The sequence below is a fragment of the Lactuca saligna genome, chromosome 1 (genome assembly GCF_052625555.1).
Source record: "Lactuca saligna cultivar CGN05327 chromosome 1, ASM5262555v1, whole genome shotgun sequence".
Classification (NCBI taxonomy): domain Eukaryota; kingdom Viridiplantae; phylum Streptophyta; class Magnoliopsida; order Asterales; family Asteraceae; genus Lactuca; species Lactuca saligna.
This window is the reverse complement of record NC_136417.1, coordinates 48,927,728-48,951,958: the sequence shown is the minus strand read 5'-3', so window position 1 is coordinate 48,951,958 and position 24,231 is coordinate 48,927,728. Positions and strand designations below refer to the sequence as shown.

The 24,231-nt window shown below is 35.8% G+C and overlaps 2 protein-coding genes across 2 annotated transcripts; one reads left to right on the top strand and one right to left on the bottom strand.

Annotated features, from left to right (window-relative positions):
- Positions 1–214: 214 nt before the first annotated feature.
- Positions 215–3,087, bottom strand: LOC145035739 (TLD-domain containing nucleolar protein). The gene is made up of 8 exons (XM_078984244.1): positions 2,939–3,087; positions 2,757–2,859; positions 2,563–2,667; positions 2,263–2,348; positions 1,910–2,133; positions 1,650–1,827; positions 1,373–1,556; positions 215–642 (listed from the first exon to the last, which is right to left on the bottom strand). Exons 1-8 carry the CDS (start codon positions 2,989–2,991, stop codon positions 337–339), a joined length of 1,239 nt encoding a protein of 412 aa, XP_078840370.1. The 5' UTR covers positions 2,992–3,087; the 3' UTR covers positions 215–336.
- Positions 3,088–7,785: 4,698 nt separating this feature from the next.
- LOC145035732 (uncharacterized) lies at positions 7,786–9,947 on the top strand. The gene is made up of 4 exons (XM_078984235.1): positions 7,786–7,919; positions 8,454–8,641; positions 9,443–9,626; positions 9,726–9,947. Exons 2-3 carry the CDS (start codon positions 8,480–8,482, stop codon positions 9,605–9,607), a joined length of 327 nt encoding a protein of 108 aa, XP_078840361.1. The 5' UTR covers positions 7,786–7,919; positions 8,454–8,479; the 3' UTR covers positions 9,608–9,626; positions 9,726–9,947.
- Positions 9,948–24,231: the final 14,284 nt, after the last annotated feature.

Below are 24,231 nucleotides of genomic sequence, written 5' to 3'. Positions count from 1 at the left end.
CAAGTCATTCATCAATTACAAAGGCAACCTATCGATTACAAGAAAAAAAAAAAACCAAGAATCAGACTCTAGTCATGAAATCATAATCCAACGAGTCAATTACAAGAATGGTCCCTGTGTTTTACCCGAAATTGCAAGTTTCATCCACTTTTTATCAAGTTATGTAATGTAAGACAATGCAACCAAGACAAAAACAATCCGATTCCAACAAAGGTTGAAGTGAAACCAAGTCATCATATCAACATCAATACAATCCCATCATACAGTAAACTTATTTCACAAAACAACACACCATAAAAAAAGGTGGAAAATATAAGCTTCTACATTTTTCATTTATCAGTTGCTTGAATTTGCTAACCCAACCAAATTAAGCATATTGCGATCTTCTTTAAATCTTTCAAGCACACTACCTTTGAGGCCCTCTTGTTTATCTTGTTGAAATCCTTTTGGTACAACTCCCCAACATTCAATGACTTCAGGGTATATCAAGTTGCTTTTTGAAAGACAAGGATTGTTGAATGTTGCTCCAGTGAAAGTATGACCACTATCAAAGTTTGCTGAAATAAATAAGTTGAAATGATTTGCACGTCCCCCAAAACCAATGCCATTTGGGATGCTATCTGAACTGAAGTTTACACCACACTGTATCAAGATGAACAAAAATATGTGTAAAAAAATGTGACAAATGGAGTAATAATAACATTAAGACAAAAACTAAGGGGTTGTTTGTTTTGACTTAATGGGCTAAGCACTTAATGTATACAGCTATACCTGTTTTCCTTTTCTTTTTTCCTCCCAACTCTCATGTTAAAATTGATGAATAATGTAAGGGTAAAATGGTCATTTAGTTTCAGTCAGATTATCCTGTGTTTTATTGACTTAATGGATTGTTTCTTTTTCTTTTTCTCATTATGTGTTGTATGAATTTGAATGAATGACCATTTTACCCTTTTGGTTAGAGCTAATACGGAATAACAAAGGACTGTTTATTTGATAGCTGTGATAAATTGAAATTGAAAATAATTTATTTATTTCTGTCAGTTTTTTTTGTTGATATGGTGTTTAGTTTCTACTTAATGAAGACAATTATATAAAGGTGTTTCTTTTTTACTAATGCACATAGCAGGTCTTAAAGGGTTAAATGAAATGGATCACTTTATGCCATTTTTACCTACCTACCCTTTTTTGTTCCTAATATCAATGGTATGTTTTTCTTTTTGTTCCAAATATGCGATTGACAATGAACTTATTATATAATTGTTATTCCACATTACCTCTAAACAGAAGGGTAAAATGGTCATTCATTCACATTCAAACAGTCCATTCAGAGAAAGAAAAAAAAAAAGAGAAACAGAAACAGAACTTAACTTACCCATTGTATACTGTTGTTGGCACCAGTAGGTCGATAGATAGATGCTTTAGGGTATAATTGGAATAAAAAAGATTTCATGTCCCCATAAAAGTCAGCATGCCTCTCCCAAGGCTGTGAAGCATAACCTCCATATATATAACCTTCCTTGTCCTTGATAATTAACACAGTTGGCCCTTCAGCATGTCTGCATAGATATATGTAATGAATATAAAAACTCAAAAAACCTAAATGACATTGCTTAAAAGACAAAAAAAAATGGAGGAAGTAGGCTACCCACGAAATATTGCCCATGAATGTGTTGAAACTTAGTCCATTAAGTGAACTATGATACAAAATTCTCCATTCGCCTAATTCTTGATGTGAAAGAGCTCCTCCTATGTGCCAAGCATATTCTTCTTTTAATAACAGCATATTAGAATCAATGTCTTGGTGGATCAATTGAGGAACTTGAGAACCTGTGGGAAATATTTTGTATCTTATGAGTTGAAACATGTAGAGCAAATAACAATGCAGCATAATGGAAAGATGAATGAATACCAGAAGAAGATGGCTTTAACAATTTTGTAAGAAATTTTCTGGCAGATGGAACAAGGTGACTCCAGTTTCTGAAATCCTCAAAAGACATGCTTTTTTCAGGACTTCCTTCATTGTCCTCTGTAAAGTTGGCAGCATCAAGGAATACACTAATGGATGAGGGTTCAGATGTTTTATGAGAAGATATGGTTTCAAGTATTTCACTTATTACAGCTTCGAGGTCAGACCTGCAAGTCAATGCAGAAATGTGAAGGAATTGTTGAAGAAGAAAGAAAACAAGCAACCAACTATATACATCAAAAGCTTAATTATTAATATTAAGTACATTGAAAGTGATAAGAGTTGAATCCTTTTACCTCACTAAATTGCCATCACCATTAACATCACAAAGTTGATAAAGAAACTCGTCAATCTCATCTCTAGTTCCTTTTTCATAAGTTCCCTGAATTACAGACCAATGTGTAAGTACAAGTTGAATTGAGAAACTACTGATTAAGTGCTGAAGTTCTTTTTAACTACTAGGCTTATCACCTAATGTTTTAAATACTAATTACTGTTTAGTAGTTTGTGATACATAACATTAGGTACAATTAATAGGAAACAAAAGAATTGACAATATTCCATCACATAGACAATGGTGCAGAAAGATAACTTACTTTAGCAATTACAAGGTCTTCAAATGTTAGTTTTTGATCTTTTCGATTCTGAGTAACTAAATCATACAGTCTATCACCGAGAGGACCTTTAATTCCAGAATACGCCTAAATTACAAAAATCAATTCATAAATTCTGATCGGATAGAGATATTCCAGAAAACGAACCACCAAACAACACAGATAATAAACGATACCTTCAATACAGAGAGCGAGATGTATTTTCCTTCTGTTTGAGACTGAGAAGCGAGAGATGCGAACAACGATTTTAGGTCACCAAGCTCCTTCTCAGAGAAAGCTCTGTAAATTTGAAGAAGATTTAATAATGATTTGTCGTAACTCAAACAAACAAAAATGCAAGTATTACATGATAGCAAACCTGATAGCGGAGGTGAAACGAGGATCGGCGGCAGGTGACTGTGCGTTCCCCATCTCTCCGGCAGTGGCCGGTGATCGATTTTTTAACGGTTATTGATTGTTAACGGAAAACTGGAGAAGGCGTTTATAAAAAGCACGTTGGCTCATCGGCCTACGAACCGGTGTTTTATGGAAATTCCTCTTTCAGAGCTAAAATACTAAATATAGAAATTTGTGCTATATAGAACTATACCTAATGCATTGAAAGTTGTACGTTACTCTGGATTTTGTTAATATTCACTGGTGAGAAAATTCTTACAGAAAAGCCGTGTAAGCTGCATTGCTGGCACGGCTAGTCGACTTATAAGTTACAAGATTAGTCCCTGAAAAATGAGGCCAGTTGCATTTTGGATCATGAACCTCTAGTTCTTTTTTCAACTTTGGTTTAGATATATAATTTTTTGACAAAATTAATGGATTTTAGTCGATTTCATATATATTCTTATTAAGCTTTAAAATATCGTATTTGTCCAACAAATAAATATCATATTTGCCAAAATTTATTTTTATATTTGTTTTAACTCTTTTAATCAGTTTTTATATTTTCAAATCATCTTTATATATATATATATATATATATATATATATATATATATATATATATATATATATATATATATAATTGACCAAATTTCCCTTAATTTAAAACCTTTTTGCCTTACATAAGATTGACCAAAATCAGTTTACGCGTATATATCTAACCATTTTGTGATCTCATTGCATAAATAGGTAGTACCAAATTGACCTTTACTTATCTTTTGACCCAATGTTTAGACATCAGGAATGTTATTAGTTTTATGACCAAGACATAGTAAGCTTGATTGTAGGTTCTGTGGTGACTCCTGGTGGTGATGGTGTCTTTTTTGGGAAGAGGGAAGGGTTTGGGAGTAGGTTCTTTTAAAAATTCTTACTTATTAGGATATGAGGTGTTGGGTGAGTAATATAAAGCTTGTTAGATAAAGAAGAAGAATGATTTTGATTTGTGATTAAATAATCTTTAGACTTATTAAATCCTTGTGTGTGCTCTCGGTAATGGATGGATATGTGAATCAAGAACTGTTTTAGGTGTTTTTGTAATGGATAAGTACTACAAAGATGTTATGATGATGAAGTTTAGGAATGATGAGATTGGATGTGGAGAGAACTTGGAGATATATGGAATGAAGGTGAGAAGAGGAGGCTAGGGAGAACCATTGTAATCGAAGATATGAATGGTGGTTCTCCGAGTGTCTTCATGCTTGATAAAAAGTGACATTTTTAGATAACTTCTAAAATCATGATTTGATTTTGATTTTTCACGTCATATGACATCTAAATGAACATGATCACATGTATCATGTATGTCATATTGCCATGGATTCTAATGGTTGGAAAAAGGAAACTAACATCCTAAAAAAGCTAATAGGTGAATCATAAATGGGTTTTGTTACACTAAATGACGAGAGTTGCATGCGACATGTTGTTCTCAGATGGTACCAAGTTGCCAATTTCTACACACCACCCTCGAGCCTGAGTTTGGAGTTGTTCAATAAATCCCAATCAAGAAATTACTTGAAGACGAAAACCCTAGAAAATTAGAATTAGAGGCCACTGAATCAAGACATTAAACAGAACCTAAAGATATTGACTATTGTCATGAGCAGAGATCTGCAACGAACTATGGTTGTCGTTCCAATTTCAGAAGGCGCCAATCTCCTTCTAGGTGATAAGAAGAAGGGTTAGATAGCTAGGCGTAATTCAGTTCATCAAATTCAAATGTATGGAAAAAGGGTTATAAAGTTGAAGGGCAATCTGGTCATTTAGCTTTTTTTGTAAATTAAAATGATTATAAAATATAAAAACTAATTAATATTGTTTAAAAAATAAAATTAGGCAAATATGATATTTTAAAAGTTAAAGAATGATATATATGATATTTAGAATTTAGGTTGGATAAATACAATATTTTAAAGCTTAACAAGGGTATATATGAAATTCTTTCTTTTTTTAAAAGTATGAAGTTTCAAATAGTTTTCTCTAATAAATAGAGAAGTGGTTTATGCAATGCAAAGTGATTCATAAATACAATGTATATTATTTATGTAATTTTAGTGAAATAATTTAATTATTATTTAGCCTTGTAATTTTTTTTAATTTATTAATGAAACATTATCATTAATAGATGATAACTAGTTGTATATTTTTATCATGTTTTAATTTTTAATAAAAGTTATGTGGGATGATGTGGGATAGAAAGATGATCATTAGACCGGTTCCAAAATCGAAAACCCGATAAAAACCGGACCTAGAACCGGATCCCGTCGAACCGTCGGATCGGTTTCTTGATTTTGGCCGAAACTGGTTCCCGAGTTGGGCCGGTTCCGGCGGGTTCGGTCCTTTTGCTCATGCCTATTATTAACCTTTGAAAGCTTGTGCACCCCAAGTGTGATGCCTCTAATGGTTCACAAACACCAAATGCAAGAGTATATATGAAATTCTTTCTTTTTTAAAAGTATGAAGTTTCAAATAGTTTTCTCTAATAAATAGAGAAGTGGTTTATGCAATGCAAAGTGATTGATAAATACAACGTATATTATTTATGTAATTTTAGTGAAATAATTTAATTATGGGATTTTCTAATATGTGCCCTAAGAGCACATATAAGAAGTATTAATTAATGATAAATATGTGCCCTAATGTCACATTTAATTAAGGTAATATTCCTTATAATTAATGCATTTTATATTTAATTATAGTAATATTTGTCATTAATTAATACTTCTTATATGTGCCCTTAGGGCATATATTAGAAAATCCCTTTAATTATTATTTAGCCTTGTAATTTTTTAATTTATTAATGAAACATTATCATTAATAGATGATAACTAGTTGTATATTTTTATCATGTTTTAATTTTTAATAAAAGTTATGTAGGATGATGTGGGATAGAAAGATGATCATTAGACCGGTTCCAAAATCGAAAACCCGACAAAAACCGGACCTAGAACCGGATCCCGTAGAACCGTCGGATCGGTTTCTTGATTTTGGCCGAAGCTGGTTCCCGAGTTGGGCCGGTTCCGACGGGTTCGGTCCTTTTGCTCATGCCTATTATTGACCTTTGAAAGCTTGTGCACCCCAAGTGTGATGCCTCTAATGGTTCACAAACACCAAATGCAAGAGGAGGCTTGAGATAATATGTTACTTAGCACAAAATCAACTTCACTCTCTTAGAATGAATGTGGTGGCTGATTTCAGCACTAGGGGTGAGTATTTATAATGTGACAAATGCTAGGGTTACACTTTGTAAACACTAATGACCTTTCATATACTTAGGCCTCATGGTTTAACCTCCATGGACTATCCATGGATTATCTCAATGGTTTAGCCCATCCTAAATAACTATGTATCATTAGCCCACATTATAAGAATGATTAATTTACACAATCAATCCCTACATATTTAATTAGTCTCTTCTGATCACAAAATTAATTTCAAACTAATTTTTGACAAATACTAATTAAATAATATGATTTCTCAATTAATATATTATATTTATAATATATTAATAAATCACAAATAACCTTTATTCTAAAAAGTCCATCATATCAAATTACACTGATGAAGACAATCCAAAATAACCATGCTACAATCGGGTCAAGTACCAAATCCAACAGATAAATGGTACAAATTATTATGTTTTGTGTTGGTCACCCAAACTACTCATAAACCAAACCATATTATCTTCGATACGTTGTACGTAGTATAATAATATGCTTAGTTTGTTCATAAACATGATGAATAATGTTGGTGATTTTAATATCAACAAAGGTTGAGTAATTGAGGTTTACATGAGACGGAAGGAGATTTAAGCTAAGTTGGATATATTCGAGGAGTTGTAAAAAGAATATTTGTACATGCTTTGTTAGGTTATGACCATGACGAATGGTGTGATCAAGGGCATAACCCCTTAAAGGGTTATACATGCAACACTTGTTGACGTGGTCATACTTTTCAGTGTTAAATGTGTATTTGGTATCCATGTGACATGTTAATATATATTTGACAGTGTATTAGTCTGTGAGGAATTGCATATCGATACAACCCAAGTAGTGTACTAATACACCTTCCAATATTGTTGGTATAATTTTGGTGCCAAAAAACATTTATAACTACATGCTAACCACCACTTGTCGTTATAATACCAATATAACATCAATAGTTCTACTCTTATAACATCAATAGTTCTACTCTTATACATCTAAGAACATACATTTACACACATTTGTGTTTTCTTCTAAGTTTATGCTTAAACTATGCATGTTTTTTTTATCGGTTGAATTCGTGATGCCCCACACATTAACAAGGTCTAATAAATTTATGAAAAAGGTCTAACATGATCCCATATACCACACATTAACAAGGTCTCATGAATTCATGAAAAAAATCTTAACATGATCCAACAAGATATGAAAAAATACTTGTCCTAGATACTCATTTATATACAGAGAATGATATCCCATTATACTAACTAGTCTAGCTCATGGACACTTTGACAATAATCTTATTGTTGATTAGCCCTTTCCAAAGGCATACCATAGATGTATAATTTTCATATATCTTTAAAGATCATTTTTTTTGTGTGACAAATTGTCGTTTCAAATGTAATTAGGATTATTTACATGAAGTAGCAACCAATTTGTGCAACTTTCTATTTTGCTCATGAAGCAATATTGGATAGTGATCAAGACTTGAATATCAAAAATATAGTACGATCCGAAAGTTCCCTAAACAGTCAACACCCCTTTGTGTATGACCACGATGTCTCTTTGAAACAAATGCTCTTACCCCGTTAGCTGGCAACATCAGTCCCAAAATTTCTCAAGGATTTCAATCGTACACCTGGTTTGGTATCTCCGATCCACGCGGTTTCCGCCGTCTTCAAAGCACACTAATCTTCATCAAAGGTAATCTTCTTTTACTGTTCAATTCAATTGTATTTCAAGCGCATTTTATGCATACATCCATGAATTAATGTCGAACACACTTGCATTTCCAATAAAGTATTTTGTTGGTTTGATGCTGCACCACGAACTCATCAATTTGTGTCAATATGATGCTATGTGTTTCCTAGGGCTTCGAATTTAGTTGATTTAACTTTTCAAGTAATCATCGCACACTGGCCCTGTTCGCTTCTGGTAAATTAGAGAGCTGTGAGGTGGAATTCCGATAGGGAGAAACGAATTCATCTCCCTCCTCAATTGGGGGAAAGAATCAACGTTATCCTTTGGGTCGTGTAGGAAGAGATCGCACGTGCAATTCACCTACCAGAACGTAGAAATAATTAGGGTTTACCTGAGAAGGGCGATGTGGATGAATTACTTCCATGAATTGATTTCTATAACTTCTCATTAGCTAGAAATTTGTAGACTTTTCATGAATTAGTAAGTTTGAGGTTTCGGGTTTTCTAATTTAGCCAAAATGAAAATTTCTTTTATCAGTGATTACAAGAATTGGTAATCTGGCAATGTCGAGGCCACTTCTATTAGTTTCCTTGCTGTTGTTGATGATCTTCACTTCTCAATTTGAATGGAATCAGCATATTGTAAATGAGGTTGAAGCAAGGCCATTGGCTCTTTTACAAAAGCAGCAATATGTATTAGAGAGGGAAGAATCCATCAAAGAAAAGGCAAGTCTTCAACTACTTGTTCTCTCCCTTTTCTGAACTCTGACCAAAATAACTGTTAATTTGTAGTGTTATTACAAATGCTCTGTTAACAATACAAAAGTAACCAACATACCAAAATTACAAAACATGGACTCTATGTCTCTATTTCAATTTTCAAATCTCCTCACTATGCAACTGCTTCAACCAGTTATTCACTTGCACTTGACTTCCCTTTGGTGTTCTTGAAGTATTTATTTATTTTTTTGTAAACTTTCCAATTTGTTGGGCTTGTGGGCTCATTTGCAACTGGGCTTGGATCCAAGTCTCTAGTATGTGGTCTATCCTAATCAAGCTAAAAGGTTGATATGTAATAAGTTTAATAGGTCTTAACTAAAGGCTTTTGTTACTATTCCACTATGTTAATCCTTTTAATCTCATATACATCTTCTTTTTTGTCACTTTAGATAAAAGGAAATGTTATATATTTGATTGATAATGGAATAATATTTAGATTCTATGATTCATGGTCTTCTTGAGGTTATTAAGCACCTGATTATGCTCGCCTTTCTTATCTCATTACCAATATCCGACCTCATGCTTTCTGGACCAATCTAAGAGGACAATTACCGAATTACCCCTCGCATGTCTCCTTATTACAACTTCTCACAAACATGTCAACAACTAAAAGAAAGTCAATCCTCACTAAAAAGCTTCAAGCTTTCTTGAAAATTACCACAAAACAAGTATTTTTAATCGTGCAAACATGAACAACATTTCAAGTTCTCAACTGCTTATTTATTTATTTTTATCTCAATATCTTAGATAATCCTATCTCAAGAGAAACAAATTCAAAAGCTTAAAGCACTGGTGCAATCTCTTCAAGAACAGTTGCTAGTATGCAGGGGCAAAGATGACATTGTGAACGACACTACAGGATCTTTAACTGAACTACTAAATGAACTTAATCATCACCAAATCATGGAGTAATTAACATCACTTTCTTTCTGTAAGTAATTTCAACCTTTTGATATAATTAATCTATATTTTTTTACTTATATGAATCATATTACCATTTACCAATCATATCTTTTTTATGGTTAAACAGATATCCATGAAGCTTGGTTTTTTTGTAATTTGGTAAACATGCAAAGCACATTACATCTCCTGATTACCTTATCCAGAATGTACCTACCTCTATGCAGGTTAGTCATCAAAACCTTGAATAGACCAATCTACCCCTTCATTGTAATCTTAAGTAACACTTCATATCTATTAATAGTTGCTAGTCTGTGTGTAATCTAAATTCTAAACATTGAATTTATGTTAATAGTTGGCACTTGTCACTCTATTTAATATAATATTTGAAAAAAAAAAAAAATTCCAAGAAAAAAAAAAGTTGCAAAATTTTCGCGATATTTTTGAGTCGATTTAATAAAGGCCGGTAACAGGTTACTATCGTTATTTATTTATTTATCTATATCGCACACAAATTAAGGTTCATTTAATGTGTACCTTTAACTTGTTATTCGTGTGTACTTTAAAGTTTAAGATCACATTTCACTTTAAAGCAAAATCAACTTCCAATTCCTTAACTCTATATGTATTTTGTGCTTAAAATTTGAAATGTCGAAATCAAATGTAACATCATTATTATTTCAAATGTCGAAATCAAATGTAACATCTTGAATTGTCACATTTGGCAAATGTTATTATTATATGAGCGGTAGAGTAGTTTTACTATCACTATCCATTGAGACTTTGGTTGTTTATTTTTCACTTAATCTTAGCACAATGACTTAATGAGAGAAAAAAAAGGGAAGGGGTTGAGGTGGATGAAAATTGATGGCATTTTGGTACTTTCCTACTAGAGTAGTAGGGAAAAGAAAACACTGTAGTTTGGTTGGGTGAAAGTGTGTGTAATGTCAGTGAGGAAGATAGGCAGAGTCCTATAATCTTCTTCTGTTTCTGCTATCGACTTTAAACACAGGTTGAAAAGGTGCCAGTTTCTGGTGGGTTTTTACTTCAAGATTAAGTTGTACCTTGAGAGAGAAAGAAAACATTGGTTTAAATAATTCAATTAGATTTACGCCAAATTACACGCAATTAATTGCGTTTTTAGTCATTTACCTGAAAAATTATTTGAGTTTCAAAAAAAAAAAACAAAAAAAAAACCCTGAATGGTGACGTGTGCTATAACGGTATAACCCGTTAACAGGCGATCACATTTGGAAAAAAGTTAACTTTTGATTTTTATTCTCCAAAATGTAATCATATGTATTATTATTATTATTATTATTATTATTATTATATTATGGTGTTTGGTATCTTTGCGATTATTTTAAAATTTTCAGTAAATTACACGAATGGTCCATGTGGTTTGGGATACTTTGCACGTTTGGTCATTAAGTTATTTTTTATTAATTCGGACGGTCCCTAAAATGTATTTTTATCGTGTGTTTAGTCCGTCTCGCAAAATATAATGGTTTCACATAAACTTAACCTTATATATATATATATATATATATATATATATATATATATATATATATATATTTAAAAAAAATCATTTTTGATACAACTTTTTTTTTTTTTTTTTTTTTTTTTTTTGTGAGTGCTCTTGGATTAATCAAATCCAATTAACATGCGAAATTTGGTGTTAAAATTACATGGGCATACAAAAGTTCTCAAGACATTTTTCTTTTAATTTAGTTCTCTACATAGTTTTAAATAACGTAAGACGTAACTTGACGACATATTCGAGCCTCAAGCTTTGAGAGACATTGCGAGGTCATTGACGTTTTTCAAGGCGAGACAAGACGACACAATTATATATATATATATATATATATATATATATATATATATATATATATATATATATATATATATATATCATCCAATAATATAAACTAGCCACATTTTAACAAAAAAATCCAATGTTTTCACATGTTGTAACATCCCAAAATGTAAGACTAAAAATTTCATTTTTAATTATATAAATATAAAAATTAGTAGTCTAAAAACATCAATAGTAACATCACATGTCATAATCCAAATCAATATCCAAAACATGGCATAAGAACATCATCAAAGTACAACACCCAAAGATTCCATGTGTGGAAAATCATAGTGTGATGCTTTCATGCTGACTCCTTTCCTTTTGAAGAAGAGGTACCTGAAATCAAAACTGAAAACTGTAAGCACGAAGCTTAGTAAGTCCCCCCCCCCCCCCCCCCCCCCCCCCATCATACCACATAATCATATATTACCAGACATATCTGGGTGTCTGGCCTACCTTGTCAGACATATCTGGGTGCCTAACCTACCATATACCCTATCAGGCATATCTGGGTGCCCGACCTACCCTTCAGTTTATTTCAACTGGTTACGGGGTCTATTCACCTCTACAACTACCACATAATAACATAACATAAACATACTGCCAGACATATATGGGTGCCCGACCTACCATGTCAAGCACACATGGGTGCTTGACCTACCCTGTCAGGCATATCTGGGTGCCAAACCTACCTTGTCAAGCATATATGGGTGCTCGAGCTACCCGATCAGGCATATCTGGGTGCCCGACCTATCCTCCGATTTATTTCAACCGGTTACGGGGTCTATTTCACCACTACTACTACCACATAATAACATAACATCCAAGCACATAAATCTCTGTAGGTAATGGCATACCAGACAATTATCACAAAGATAATCATCTCTACTATAAACAACTACTAGTGGGTCTCGATATTGGTGCCTTCAACCCACTCATACAGGAAAGGTAACTCACCTTGGATGCTGGAAAGTAGTTGTAACACTCAAAAATTTGATAGATACGCGATCATGCCTTTGCTCAAAAATTTAAGCCAAATCTAAATTTTCAAAAACATGTCGAATTCATTAAAACATTACAACTTTGTTTTCAAAATACATTTATATCAGAGTTTTCCTAGAAACATAACACAATAGGAGGAGCGGTACGATCATGCCTTTGCTGAAGGTACTGCCGTGCCCTGGCAGCTGAACAAAACCCTGATTCCACTCTGGTGCCCTCGCCATAAACAATTAGTTCTCCCCCACTTGGGGTTCGAACTACCACACGCTGCCCCTCACAGTCGATCATGGCACCGAATCGACTGAGCCAATACATGCCTACAATCACGCATACCTCCCCCATGGGAATCAGAATCAAATCTATCGGAAATGACACTCCGAAAATCTCTAAGTCACACCCTCGATAAACAGAAGAAGCAGAAACCCCGTGTTCGTTGGCGATAGACACTCGCAACGGACACTCTAACTCGCCTACTGGTGCACTGAACCCCCTACTAAATGTCTGAGATACGAAAGACCGACTCGCCCTCGAGTCAAATAAGACCAAGGCAGGCAAGGAGTTCACTAAAAACGTACCTAACCATGGGTGCCACAGATAAGAATGCAACAGATATAAAAATAACGAGATAAGGATAGAAACATACCAGCAACCACATCCGGTGCTGCTCTGGCCTCCTCCGCTGTAAGCTGGAAGGCACGACCCTGAACCTTTGGAGGCTCGGTCCTGACTGGTCTCCCATCCGTGATCCTCAAAGTAGTCGGCGCTGGAGCCTCAAAGTAACGGGCAGTTGGCCTTCAAATGGCCAACCTGATCACAATGGTAACATAACCTCAGACTCTGAATTGGAGCGGCCTGGCGATAGTCCCTCGCGTAATGCCCTTCCCTTTCATACTTGTGGCATCCACTACCAGCTCGACACACACCAGAATGACCCTTGCCACACGTCCCACATGTGCGGCTTTGCTGACCCCCAGTCCGAGTATCAGCGGTCTGAGACCGCTTCGGCGCTGGCTGAGAATGTGTCGGGGCCTGCCGCTGTTCTCTCAACTGTTGCTCAATCTCCAACTCACGCCGTCTGGCGGCCTCCTGCAACTCTAGAAGAGTATCACATCGCTGGGTAGACACAAACTAACGGATATCCGTCTTGAGCATGCTCAGATAACGGGTCATCTGAGCCTCCTCTGAAGCAAACTCCGGGCAAAACATCGCCCTCTCAGTGAACATCCGGGTAATCCCCGTCACCGACTCCCCATCCTGTCTCAAACTCAAAAACTCCTGTGACAATCGCTCCCGTTCAACCCGTGGAATGTAATGGGCATGGAACATATCCATGAACTGCTCCCAAGTAACAACAGCTCTCTGATCATCAGAGTATGACCCAGTCGCAAGCCTCCACCAGTCCTTGGCCCCCGACCTAAGCAGGTTTAGAGCACACCTGACCTTCTGGTCAGCAGGACACGAGCAGGTGAAGAAACACCCCTCCACATCTGAAATCCACCTCATAGCCTTGATGGGATCCTGCGTCCCATCATAAGTAGGGGGCTTCGTGTTATCGAAGTCCCTGTACTGAAAACCCCTATTAACTCCTCCCCCCGTCGCTGATACAGCTGATGCAGCTGCTGCGACGGCTGTCTCTGCAAGGGTTGCATAGCGCTCATCAAAATACTCCACCATAGCAGTCTTAATCGACCCGAACATCTCTGGTAACTGAGCCCGAAATGCAGCAGCAACCTCATCATGCAGGATTTCCCGAATCCTGGCATCTAACTCCTCTGTACCCATCTGCACCACTAGCTCAGGTGCTGTCGGCCCTTCCTGACCTCCATTCCCCAATCCTGATCCCGAACCGGATCCAACCACGAAGTGTCTCGTCATCACCATTCTGAAACATAGCAAAAGATATTAGATAATTCATATAAATCTTTGGGAGCCAACTCCCTACTAACCCTAGGGATTGCGACTTACTTGGCACGCGTATAGGTTCTGTGCTTTAAGTAGCATGGGCCGCTACTACCTTCCACACTTACCCATATTCGTCCCAAGTATCCCCACAACACCCTAACAATATGCACAACAAGGCGAGCGATCAACCCTCACTCCTAGAGGAATGCTAAATATCTCACAACTGACCTCTCGGTCTCACTCAATCCCTCTTATCCGTGAAACTTCCACCAACCCTGCAGGACTAATGTATGCTAGTCATACATAACGCTAGACCCTATAGACTTTCAAATATCCAATCCTACCCCAAGCTCCCAATCAAACAAGAACAGAACATAAGGCCAAATCAAACATTCTCAGGCTATAAGATCTTAATTAGGTACAATTGTGATGCATACATTAGACAACTACAGTAATGATGTTAATCTCACATAAGAGATCCCTAGGCTATTAGGCATCATATAATCAGGCAATTCTATCATGCAATTCCTGAAGATCCCTAGCCTAGTACTAGCATGTTGTTCTAACATATCACAATATCAAATAACTGTATGGTATTTTGGGGTTTACTTACTGGCTCCGACTGATCGTACACCCTGCATCCTCCTTTACTTGTTTTGAAAACCATTTAAAACCATTTTGAAAATCTTTCCTCGATTTGAGACTGGATTCACACGAATGTTCCTCCAATTCACTCAAACTAAGGCTCTGATACCAACTTGTAACACTCAAATCTATAGATACGCGATAGATACCTTCAACATGGGTGTACGATCATGTTGAGGGCATGTGTCATTGATTTCGGTGGGAGCTGGGACTCCTACCTACCGCTTGCGGAGTTCGCATACAACAACAACCATCACTCTAGTCTGGGCGCCCCGCCATTCGAGCTGTTGTACGGGCGGAGATGTCACACCCCGGTTTGTTGGGGCGAAGTTGGACATAGGGTAATGGGTAGTACAGAGGTGGTTTTGCAGACTACCGAAAAGATCCAGCAAGTTAGACAGCGCTTGCAGACCGCTCAGAGTCGACAGAAGAGTTATGCTGACAAACGTTGATCCGAGTTGGAATTTCAGGTGGGGGACATGGTACTCCTCAAGGTCTCGCCCTGGAAGGGCGTGATCCGCTTCAGGAAGAGGGGAAAATTGGGTCCCCGATATATCGGACCGTTCAGGATCACTGCCAGGGTTGGCAAGGTGGCTTACAGGTTAGAGCTGCCGAAGGAGCTTGTTCGGATACACAACACTTTCCACGTTTCGCAGCTGCGAAAGTGCGTTACGGATCAGGAGGCGGTGGTGTCGCTGGATGATATTCAGGTCGATGAGCGCCTGAACTATGTGGAGAGGCCCGTGGCCGTACTGGAGAAAAAGGTGAAGATACTAAGGAACAAGGAAATACCTTTGGTGAAGGTACAATGGGAGCATCGGAAGGGATCCGAATGGACGTGGGAGGCAGAGGCAGAAATGCGAGAACATTATTCGGGACTATTCACCGCAGCAGACTTCGAGGACGAAGTCTAGTTCAAGTGGGGGAGAATTGTAACGTTTCGATTCCAGGTATAAATTTAATTAAAGAATAATTGGTTTTATGTCTTACTCGGTGAGTTAGTTGCCCTACTCGCCGAGTAGCAGTGGGAATGGAATGTGTGTTTAGCGACCTACTCGGCGAGTCCACCGAGGGACTCGGCGAGTAGGAGCTGGCAGATGAAACCCTAAGTTCTGGGGGTTTTACACCCTATTTAAAGGATCATTGGCCTCCACCAGCCTCCCCTTATGCTTCTTGTCCCTCTCAAACCCTAAAACGTGTGTGTGTTCTGTGGTGTCCAAGCTTGAAGGAATAACCTTGGAAGGAAGCATTTGAAGAAGCAAGGAAAGAGCAAGGCCAGGAACTCGAGAAAAGTTAAGGGATTGCATCAGACATCACTCTCTGGAAGGTAATAGGCTATTCCTTAAGCTCTTTTCACTTTGAACCTCCCTTGGATGGGTGTTATGAAGGACTCTCCATGTTTAAGCTAAGATATGAAGTTATAACTTCAGATCTGGACTTCCCTTGACCTCTAGATCCATAAAGTTCCCAGATTGTGCAAGGTTGAAGCTCTCCCAAGGTGTAAAACTCTATTAAAGAGCTTCGATTGATCATTTCGGGCCTTTAGAGCCTTGCATGTACGTAAAGATTGCAACTTTACGTGATAAACGTGCCTTAGGAGCTTGGATCTGTAATTTGGGGCCTTGCCATGGCTTAAAGAGCATCTGCATGGACTCGGTGAGTTGATTAAGGGACTCGGCGAGTCCGTTGAAGATGGCCATGAACTCAGTGAGTTGGATGAACAACTCGGCTAGTTCGTTGAAGATTGCCTTGAACTCGGCGAGTGTTAGAAAACTCGGCGAGTTGGCTAGGGTTTCTCCCAAAATCTTGGCCGCATATGAACCCGACGAGTTAAAAGGAGACCTCCGCGAGCAAATCGAGGATTTCACGACCTCTTGAACTCAGGAAGAACTCGGCGAGTCGGCGACCTACACTCGGCGAGTCGAGTCAACATAGACTGTTGACTCTGACTGTGGACTTTGACTTGGACCAAGGGGTTGACCAATTGAATTCTGTGGGTTTCTGGGATTGGGAGATTTATGGAAAAGGTCGTGTAGTACTTTTAGGTGGTGGAGTTCGTGTTGGACCCGGTAGTTGAGCTTTCTTATTTCCAACGACAGTTGCGAGGTGAGTTATCCTCACTATACTAAGGGGTCTAAGGCACCAAGGCTGACCCAATGGATTTGATATACTAGTAGTTATTGATATGTTGAGTTGATATGCTAGTCGGGTATATCTGTAGGACTGCCTGTGATACTGATTGATTACCTGTATGTGCATTTATCTGTTACATGTCAACATGTTATGTGGGGTGGGTTGAGGTTGTACTGCTCCGTGCGGTAGCCAACAAACCCGAGAGCATTCCACATACGAGCTGAGGGCCCGATAGGCATTCCAGACTCGTATTGAGGGCTCGATGGCATTCCAGATACGAGCTGAGGGCCTGTTAGGCATTCCAGACTCGTATTGAGGGCCCAAGGGTAGTCGAACTTGTAAAGCTGTGGACCCAGTGCATGTTGTTCTGTTTTTGATTGATATGATATGCTAACGTTGATAGTACTATGTGGACTGTATGTGTATCGGTATTTTGGGGGTAACTCACTAAGCTCTCGGGCTTACAGTTTCAGTTTATTGTTTCAGGTACCTCAGGGGATCGCAGCAAGGCAAAGGCATGATCGTACCACTCCTCCTATTGTGTTATGTTTCTGGGAAAACTCTGATATAAATGTCTTTTGAAAACAAAGTTGTAATGTTTTAATGAATTCGACGTGTTTTTGAAAATTTAAATTTGGCTTAAATTTTTGAGTGTTACAAAAATCCTCGGCTCCGAATATCATCCCAACTCAAGCTCCTAAACATAAAAGATTTCCTTTAAGTACCCTTTCATACTCGTAACCACTTACGGGTCAACTTTAATCAAGGTCAAAGTCAAAGTCAAGCATCTGAGTTGGCCGAGTTACTCTTCAACTAGCTGAGTTTCCATAAACCACTTAATCGTGATATAATGATCCAACTCGTCGAGTCCCTCTTTTTCCAACAGAGTCGGGACACTTCCAGAACAACTCATTGAGTTCTTCAGTCTACCAACCTTCTTAATACATTGAGTCCCTATTCTTCAAATCAAGGGCTTATCTTCTGGATCCAAGATGGAAATACGTCTAGAAAGGTAAAGTGCTTTACCAACTTTACCCATTAATTACCTCTCCTAACACAAAAAACTCAAACCCTAACCCAAAAGGGCTTAGATCCAACAATATAGCAATGAACGGAATTTGGGAGTGTTCTAGTGTTTCTAGAATATTCCTAATGTTGATAAGGATATCATATTTGAATAGAATAAATATGAATATTTTATTATTCAAATCTAATGGTTTTCTTGTCTCATCCACACTATAAATAGTACCCTCAGGGTTATGATTTTTGAGCATAATCTTCCCACAATGATACTTTGGCTGAAAATCTCCTCCCTCTTCTCTCTTATTGTATTCTACTTTTAAGTTTTGAGTGTGAGTCATTAGAGACATCATCCTTTTGGTGCTAAGCTTTCCAAGTCCAACAACTACAAAGAATTGAAGTTATTTGTTTACTACAACAAATCAAAGTTATGTAACCCTAGTCCCATGATTTCAATTATATTAAGGTTTATGCTAGTTTTGTTATTCAGTGTATGTTGCCTTTAAAGTGTTATGACATATACCCTTTATAGGATGCATGTACCCTCTTAATTGTTAAGTGTTTTCCACATTGTACATGATTGTTTTATTCAAGAAAACCCATCAATGGTATCAAAGCTTTGGCGTGTCAAACATTGATTGCACATGAGATGAATTGAACAAACAGTTTTCAAAAAAAATAAAAAATTACTGATCTCAAGACGTAATAGAGACACTGTCATGACATGAGATGCGTTTTTCTAGAATTTCAGTTGTTATTTGCCTAATCTAATTAATGGTATTATTTTTGGTAATTATCTAGTATTGATTCTGCTTGATTCCAAAATTTTCAATTCCTTGAATGATAATTAATGAAACCCTAAATATTAGAAAATATCCTTACTTAATTATTTTTAATTAGATAAATTAAATTGAATTATCCCTTATGAAATTAATAATTAATTTATGTATTAGACTAGTTAAAAGATAATCATGAAATCATACTAGGTTTAAGCTGATTAATTAATATAGATAATTAATGTTTGAACCTTGTATTTTGAAAGGATTTAAAAAGACACCTTATACTTTATATGACTAAATATTTAATATTATATATATATATATATATATATATATATATATATATATATATATATATATATATATATATATATATAAGACAAGTCAGTCAAATCAATAGTATGTCTCATTCATAAAGCAATACTCGAAGGGGGGGAGGGGGGTATAAGGATAATAACCTATAAAATTACTATTCAATGGGTGCCCACTCTCACCTACTGCTCCCTTGTATGGTAGATAATCATTAACCGAATGGGTTTGATATAACATAACCTCTAAAAGTATAATGCTATTAAAGTACTAGAACCTATTTGATAAATCCCAGTCTAGTTACGTTTAACAAAAGGTGAAGTATATGCTAATCCATGAAAATTCACATCACTCTTCATATGCCGTTAGTAGAGTGTGAGTGGCTAACTGACACACTAATTTGGGACCATAAAGTTACGGTGACGGACAAATAAAAAATTATCATTATTAACTGAGTGTGTGTGGATTACCAGCACATCAATTCGAGATGATAAATGACCTTGAGGCTATCAAGCAATATTGCGTGGTTATTCACATGTTAATTGTGATCCTCAACATCTCAGTTGCTATTAGTAAGAGCATAATCCAAGATTAAACATGCTATTGATAAGATTCAATGAATCTCAAAAGATCTGGGAGTTTCATAAGATTGGAATTGGTAAAAGCCTTACCTACCTAAAATAGATTCATAATTTGGTTACGACATCCCTCTTCAAAGTTTGAATCGAAAATATGGATCCTAGCCTTCATTTAATTTATGGGTTAATAATTAAGGATTAAAATCAAGTAGCTTGAATTCACTCATCTCCCACTTTAGATTTCTTATGAAGGTAGAAATGGTCTTCCTCATTCTTCTAGAAATGTTTTCCCTCGTTTTTCTAGAGATGGTATTCCACATTCGAGTCAAGGTGAAAACATTTTACCTTTATTGATTAATGTTGGCGCTGACCATCATCTATTTTCAATTCTTCCACCTCATCCTCTTGTGACTCTTCAAACGTCAGGTTTTCCTCAAGTTGAAAGATACGAGACTACTTCTGCCTTATTGGCATGTAAACATCAAGATGGAAACTCTGTATGTATGCATGTTCTGAAAATGAAATCATACAATGGAAAATTGGGTATAATAGGTGTCATTTTTCCGAAGGAACAAGCCATTAACTTGGTTCTTCTCTCGCTTCAAAAGTCATATAGTCGGTTCATAGAGAACTTTTATATGAGGAATATTGACGTGGCCCTAATTGATCTAATCGAGATGTTGATAGTTGTTGAAGCAGGAATACTTAAGAACACATCTGAAGCATAGTTGCTTAAAAAGTCTAATTCCAAGAGTTCCATGGACAATGAAAATGGTAACATTGGTGATCCATAAAGGATTTCTCTCCGAAATCGAAAGGGTCCACCCAAGATCAAACCTTTTGATCGTATGGTAAGAAAGAGTTCAATTTTGGGATCATTATGTGTGATAAACCCAAAGAATCCATTTTCTTTTACTACCAATTAAAGGGACATTGGTTGTGAAGCTGCCCAAAATACTTGGAGGATCTTAAAGATTGGGTAGTTAATTTGTGTGACTCTACTTCATCTACATCCATTATCTAAGTCCATAAGTTCTTATTCTTATAATCTTAATACATGATGCGATGATCACATTTTAATGGCATTGCAGGATCTAAAAGAAGAAAGGAAGCTTGAGTAAAGTGAGGTAAATCTGATCATGAGAAATGTACTTTTGTCACATAGTTCGATGGTCATAATTTGGCACTACTACTAAGGAGTTAGGATAGTTTTATTAGATTACTCTTCGGAGATGTCTAGAAATCTAGTTTTTCATTTTTCTGCATTGTAAGGACTTGTTCTAATTTTCCTTTTAGCAATAAAAAGAAGTTTTGGTTTCTATAGTTGCCTTATCTTATATTTCCTTGCAATGGAATTAATGAGAAGTGTTGGTTATGTTTCTCAAAATAGCAATATTAATAGTGGATATTGATTCTTCAAGAACGTGCTTGTGGAACTATCATAATTGACCAAGTGAAGAAAAATCTCATCACCAAGTCTCAATTGGATAGAAACTTGGACTCGTACAATTCAAATTCCATGATGCATGAGAATCTTGTTCATTGGAAAACTATGAATGAATCATTGTTCACATGCTCATATGAAAGAAGTGAAGGATTGATGGATCTAATACATGTTGATATAGACCGTTCATATTTACCTGAATGGACAACAACTCTATTCATCACGATTTACTAATGATTCAATAAATATGATTATGTTGATAAGATTAAGCATAATTCTGATACTTTTGAAAAGGTCTAAAGTGTATCGGAACGAATTTAAGAATCTATTAGGCAGAAAGATAAAAGATTATCTAATACAAAAAGAAAGGAGAGTACTTTAGTATCGTGCTTAATCCTCAAAGAACATCTTAGTACAATTGTAAGACTAAGAAAGGAATCAAAGATTATTGGAAATCGTGCGTTCATCGATGAATCCTACATTGTTCTAGTCAAGTTTTAGATCGATGCTCTAGTGACTACAAATCATATCTTGAAACTCATTTCAAACTAAAAAGGATTAAGATACCTTGTAATATGTGGAGTAACGAATTCTTTCCTTACTCTAGCACGATTAGAATTAGAGTTTTGATGTTTTTCGTTAACTGAGAAACAAAATATAAACCGAGATCAATTCTATGAAGTGTTTTCTTGTTGGGAATCCACAAAACTTTTGAATATTTGTTTTAAGTCGATAAGGAATGTTCCTTAAGAGAAAACTCATATGTCAATAAGTCAGTGGGAGTTGTATTGATCTTGAGAACATATAAGAGTCAACCGAGAGTGATCCTTTTAGTTATCACTAGCACGCGACCTAAAGTGTATAACCTTTGTGTTTAATTTGACATACTCTAATTGTTGAGCACTTCCAGTTGAATTGGCAATGTTTATGAGTTCTATGATCTTCATTTCACAACAAAAGGAAAAAAAATGTTATTCAATAAAAGTATATTGGTCAATATGGGTGAGCTACTACCAACATGGAAGCACTGATAGGTCCTTGAGCTGCCAGAAGTCAAGAAAAGAAAATAGAAAAGTTCAGTCCATGAAAGAAACTAAATGTGAATTTGGTTTGTCCTAAACCTTATCTTACGACTATAGGTTGGAAACAATAGACTCAAATGGATGGGAACTTATGCACCATAAAATCTAAGTGGCTATGTTTTCGCTCTAATTTTTGAAAATGATCATGATGAAATACTTTTGTTAATATATTTTGAAGATCTGATCTATATGGATGTTGGTTGTGTAAATTGCATTCTCAAAGTCACAATATGATTAGGAAATCACTCTTTATATTTCAAATTATGAGGAATGACAAGTAATTATTTGAACTTTTGAGGGATATATATCTGTATCGAAAGGGTTTAAACACACACATTATCCAAAAAAGTTGTAAAAGCTTAAGAATTCTAGTTAAAGATTTATCGAAGCATCATGTAACAAAAATTTACACTTCCATAATAAAGTCAAGGGTATTGATTTCTAGCAGTCTAATTAATTTCTGGGTACATGTCAAAACTAGTGGGTGCATAATTGTTATGTTGGTATTGCAAGTTGACAATATTGTTTGTAGGGAACTATGTCTCTATGTTTGAAAGTTGCAAAGTTAGGAAAATGTTTTGCTACAATGGAATTAGGGGAGATGGCACTCATACCTCATTTCGAGTCTAAAGGTTTAGATCATATAGTTTAATAGAACTTAGTCAAAGACATACATGAATATTATGTTGAAATGTTTCAACATAGGATATTCGATATATAGAAATATAATAGCAAGAGATTGAACAAATATCAAATCCTTATGTAGGACTTAATAAGTCGAGTCCTATATGCTTATGCTATAGGATCGATCACAAATACTATAATGTTCGGTTATTCTAATTTTTCAAATGCCTTTAGCGTTGTCTGAAAAAGATTAGAATTTCATATAAAAAAATATGTTAAACTATTGTCAAGAATATTCTGAGGTTTACCAAGGAATGGTTGCTTGCGGACAGATGAGAGCATGATAGTGTTAGGACGGACCATAGTGACATGTTCTGGATTGATGTGATTCTTGGTTAAAATTGATTGTCATATGGAAATATGGAAATGTTTCCATTATGGGAGATGCTTATAGAATCTACATGTGAGTTGGAACCTTTAATGCAAGAGAAGTATTCAAGAAGTGTATCTTGAATTTGAGACTTCGTTACCATGGAATTGTTCTAAATAACAAGTTCCAATGGATAATTATGTAATATCGTAAGTTTGGTCTCTATGAATTAAGAGCATGGACATCAAAGAAGACAATGCATGTAAAGATGAATTTCCACTACATCTTACATAATGATAAGAAATTGGAATTGTGAAATGTGCATCATTTGAATAGTGTCTAGCGGATCTGTTCACAAAAGAAGGACCCTAGACAACCATAGTATACATGTTCATAACATAGGCATGACTGATGTTATCTAATCCATGTGGTTAGGTGATTGCTCAAAACATTATACAATGATTAAATTCATAATTGCTATGGTGATTTAATAAAAAGAATTATTTATATGCAGTATGTTTGAAATCATAGTTAATTAATTTATTATTGTGTTTCACTTTGCATGTTTACTTCCCTGAGTAATTTTCATAATTTTCAAAATTCCATAATCACTCATACTTTTGGAAGTAAGTAGTGATTAAGACTGTCATGAGTTGATTGTAGTTTGTCAATTGAGGTTAAGACATTGTAATTGGAATTATTACAATATTCATGAGTACTTTTAAACTAGAGATTTTAAGTATTGGATCAACCCACGCTTAGAGATTACTTCATGGATTTTATCACGAGTAATTCTAAGATAATAATACCTACTATTCTTAAGTGGAGATATATAGTTTGTAGTTTACATATCAGTTGTGCATTGGTTTACCCAAACACATCTC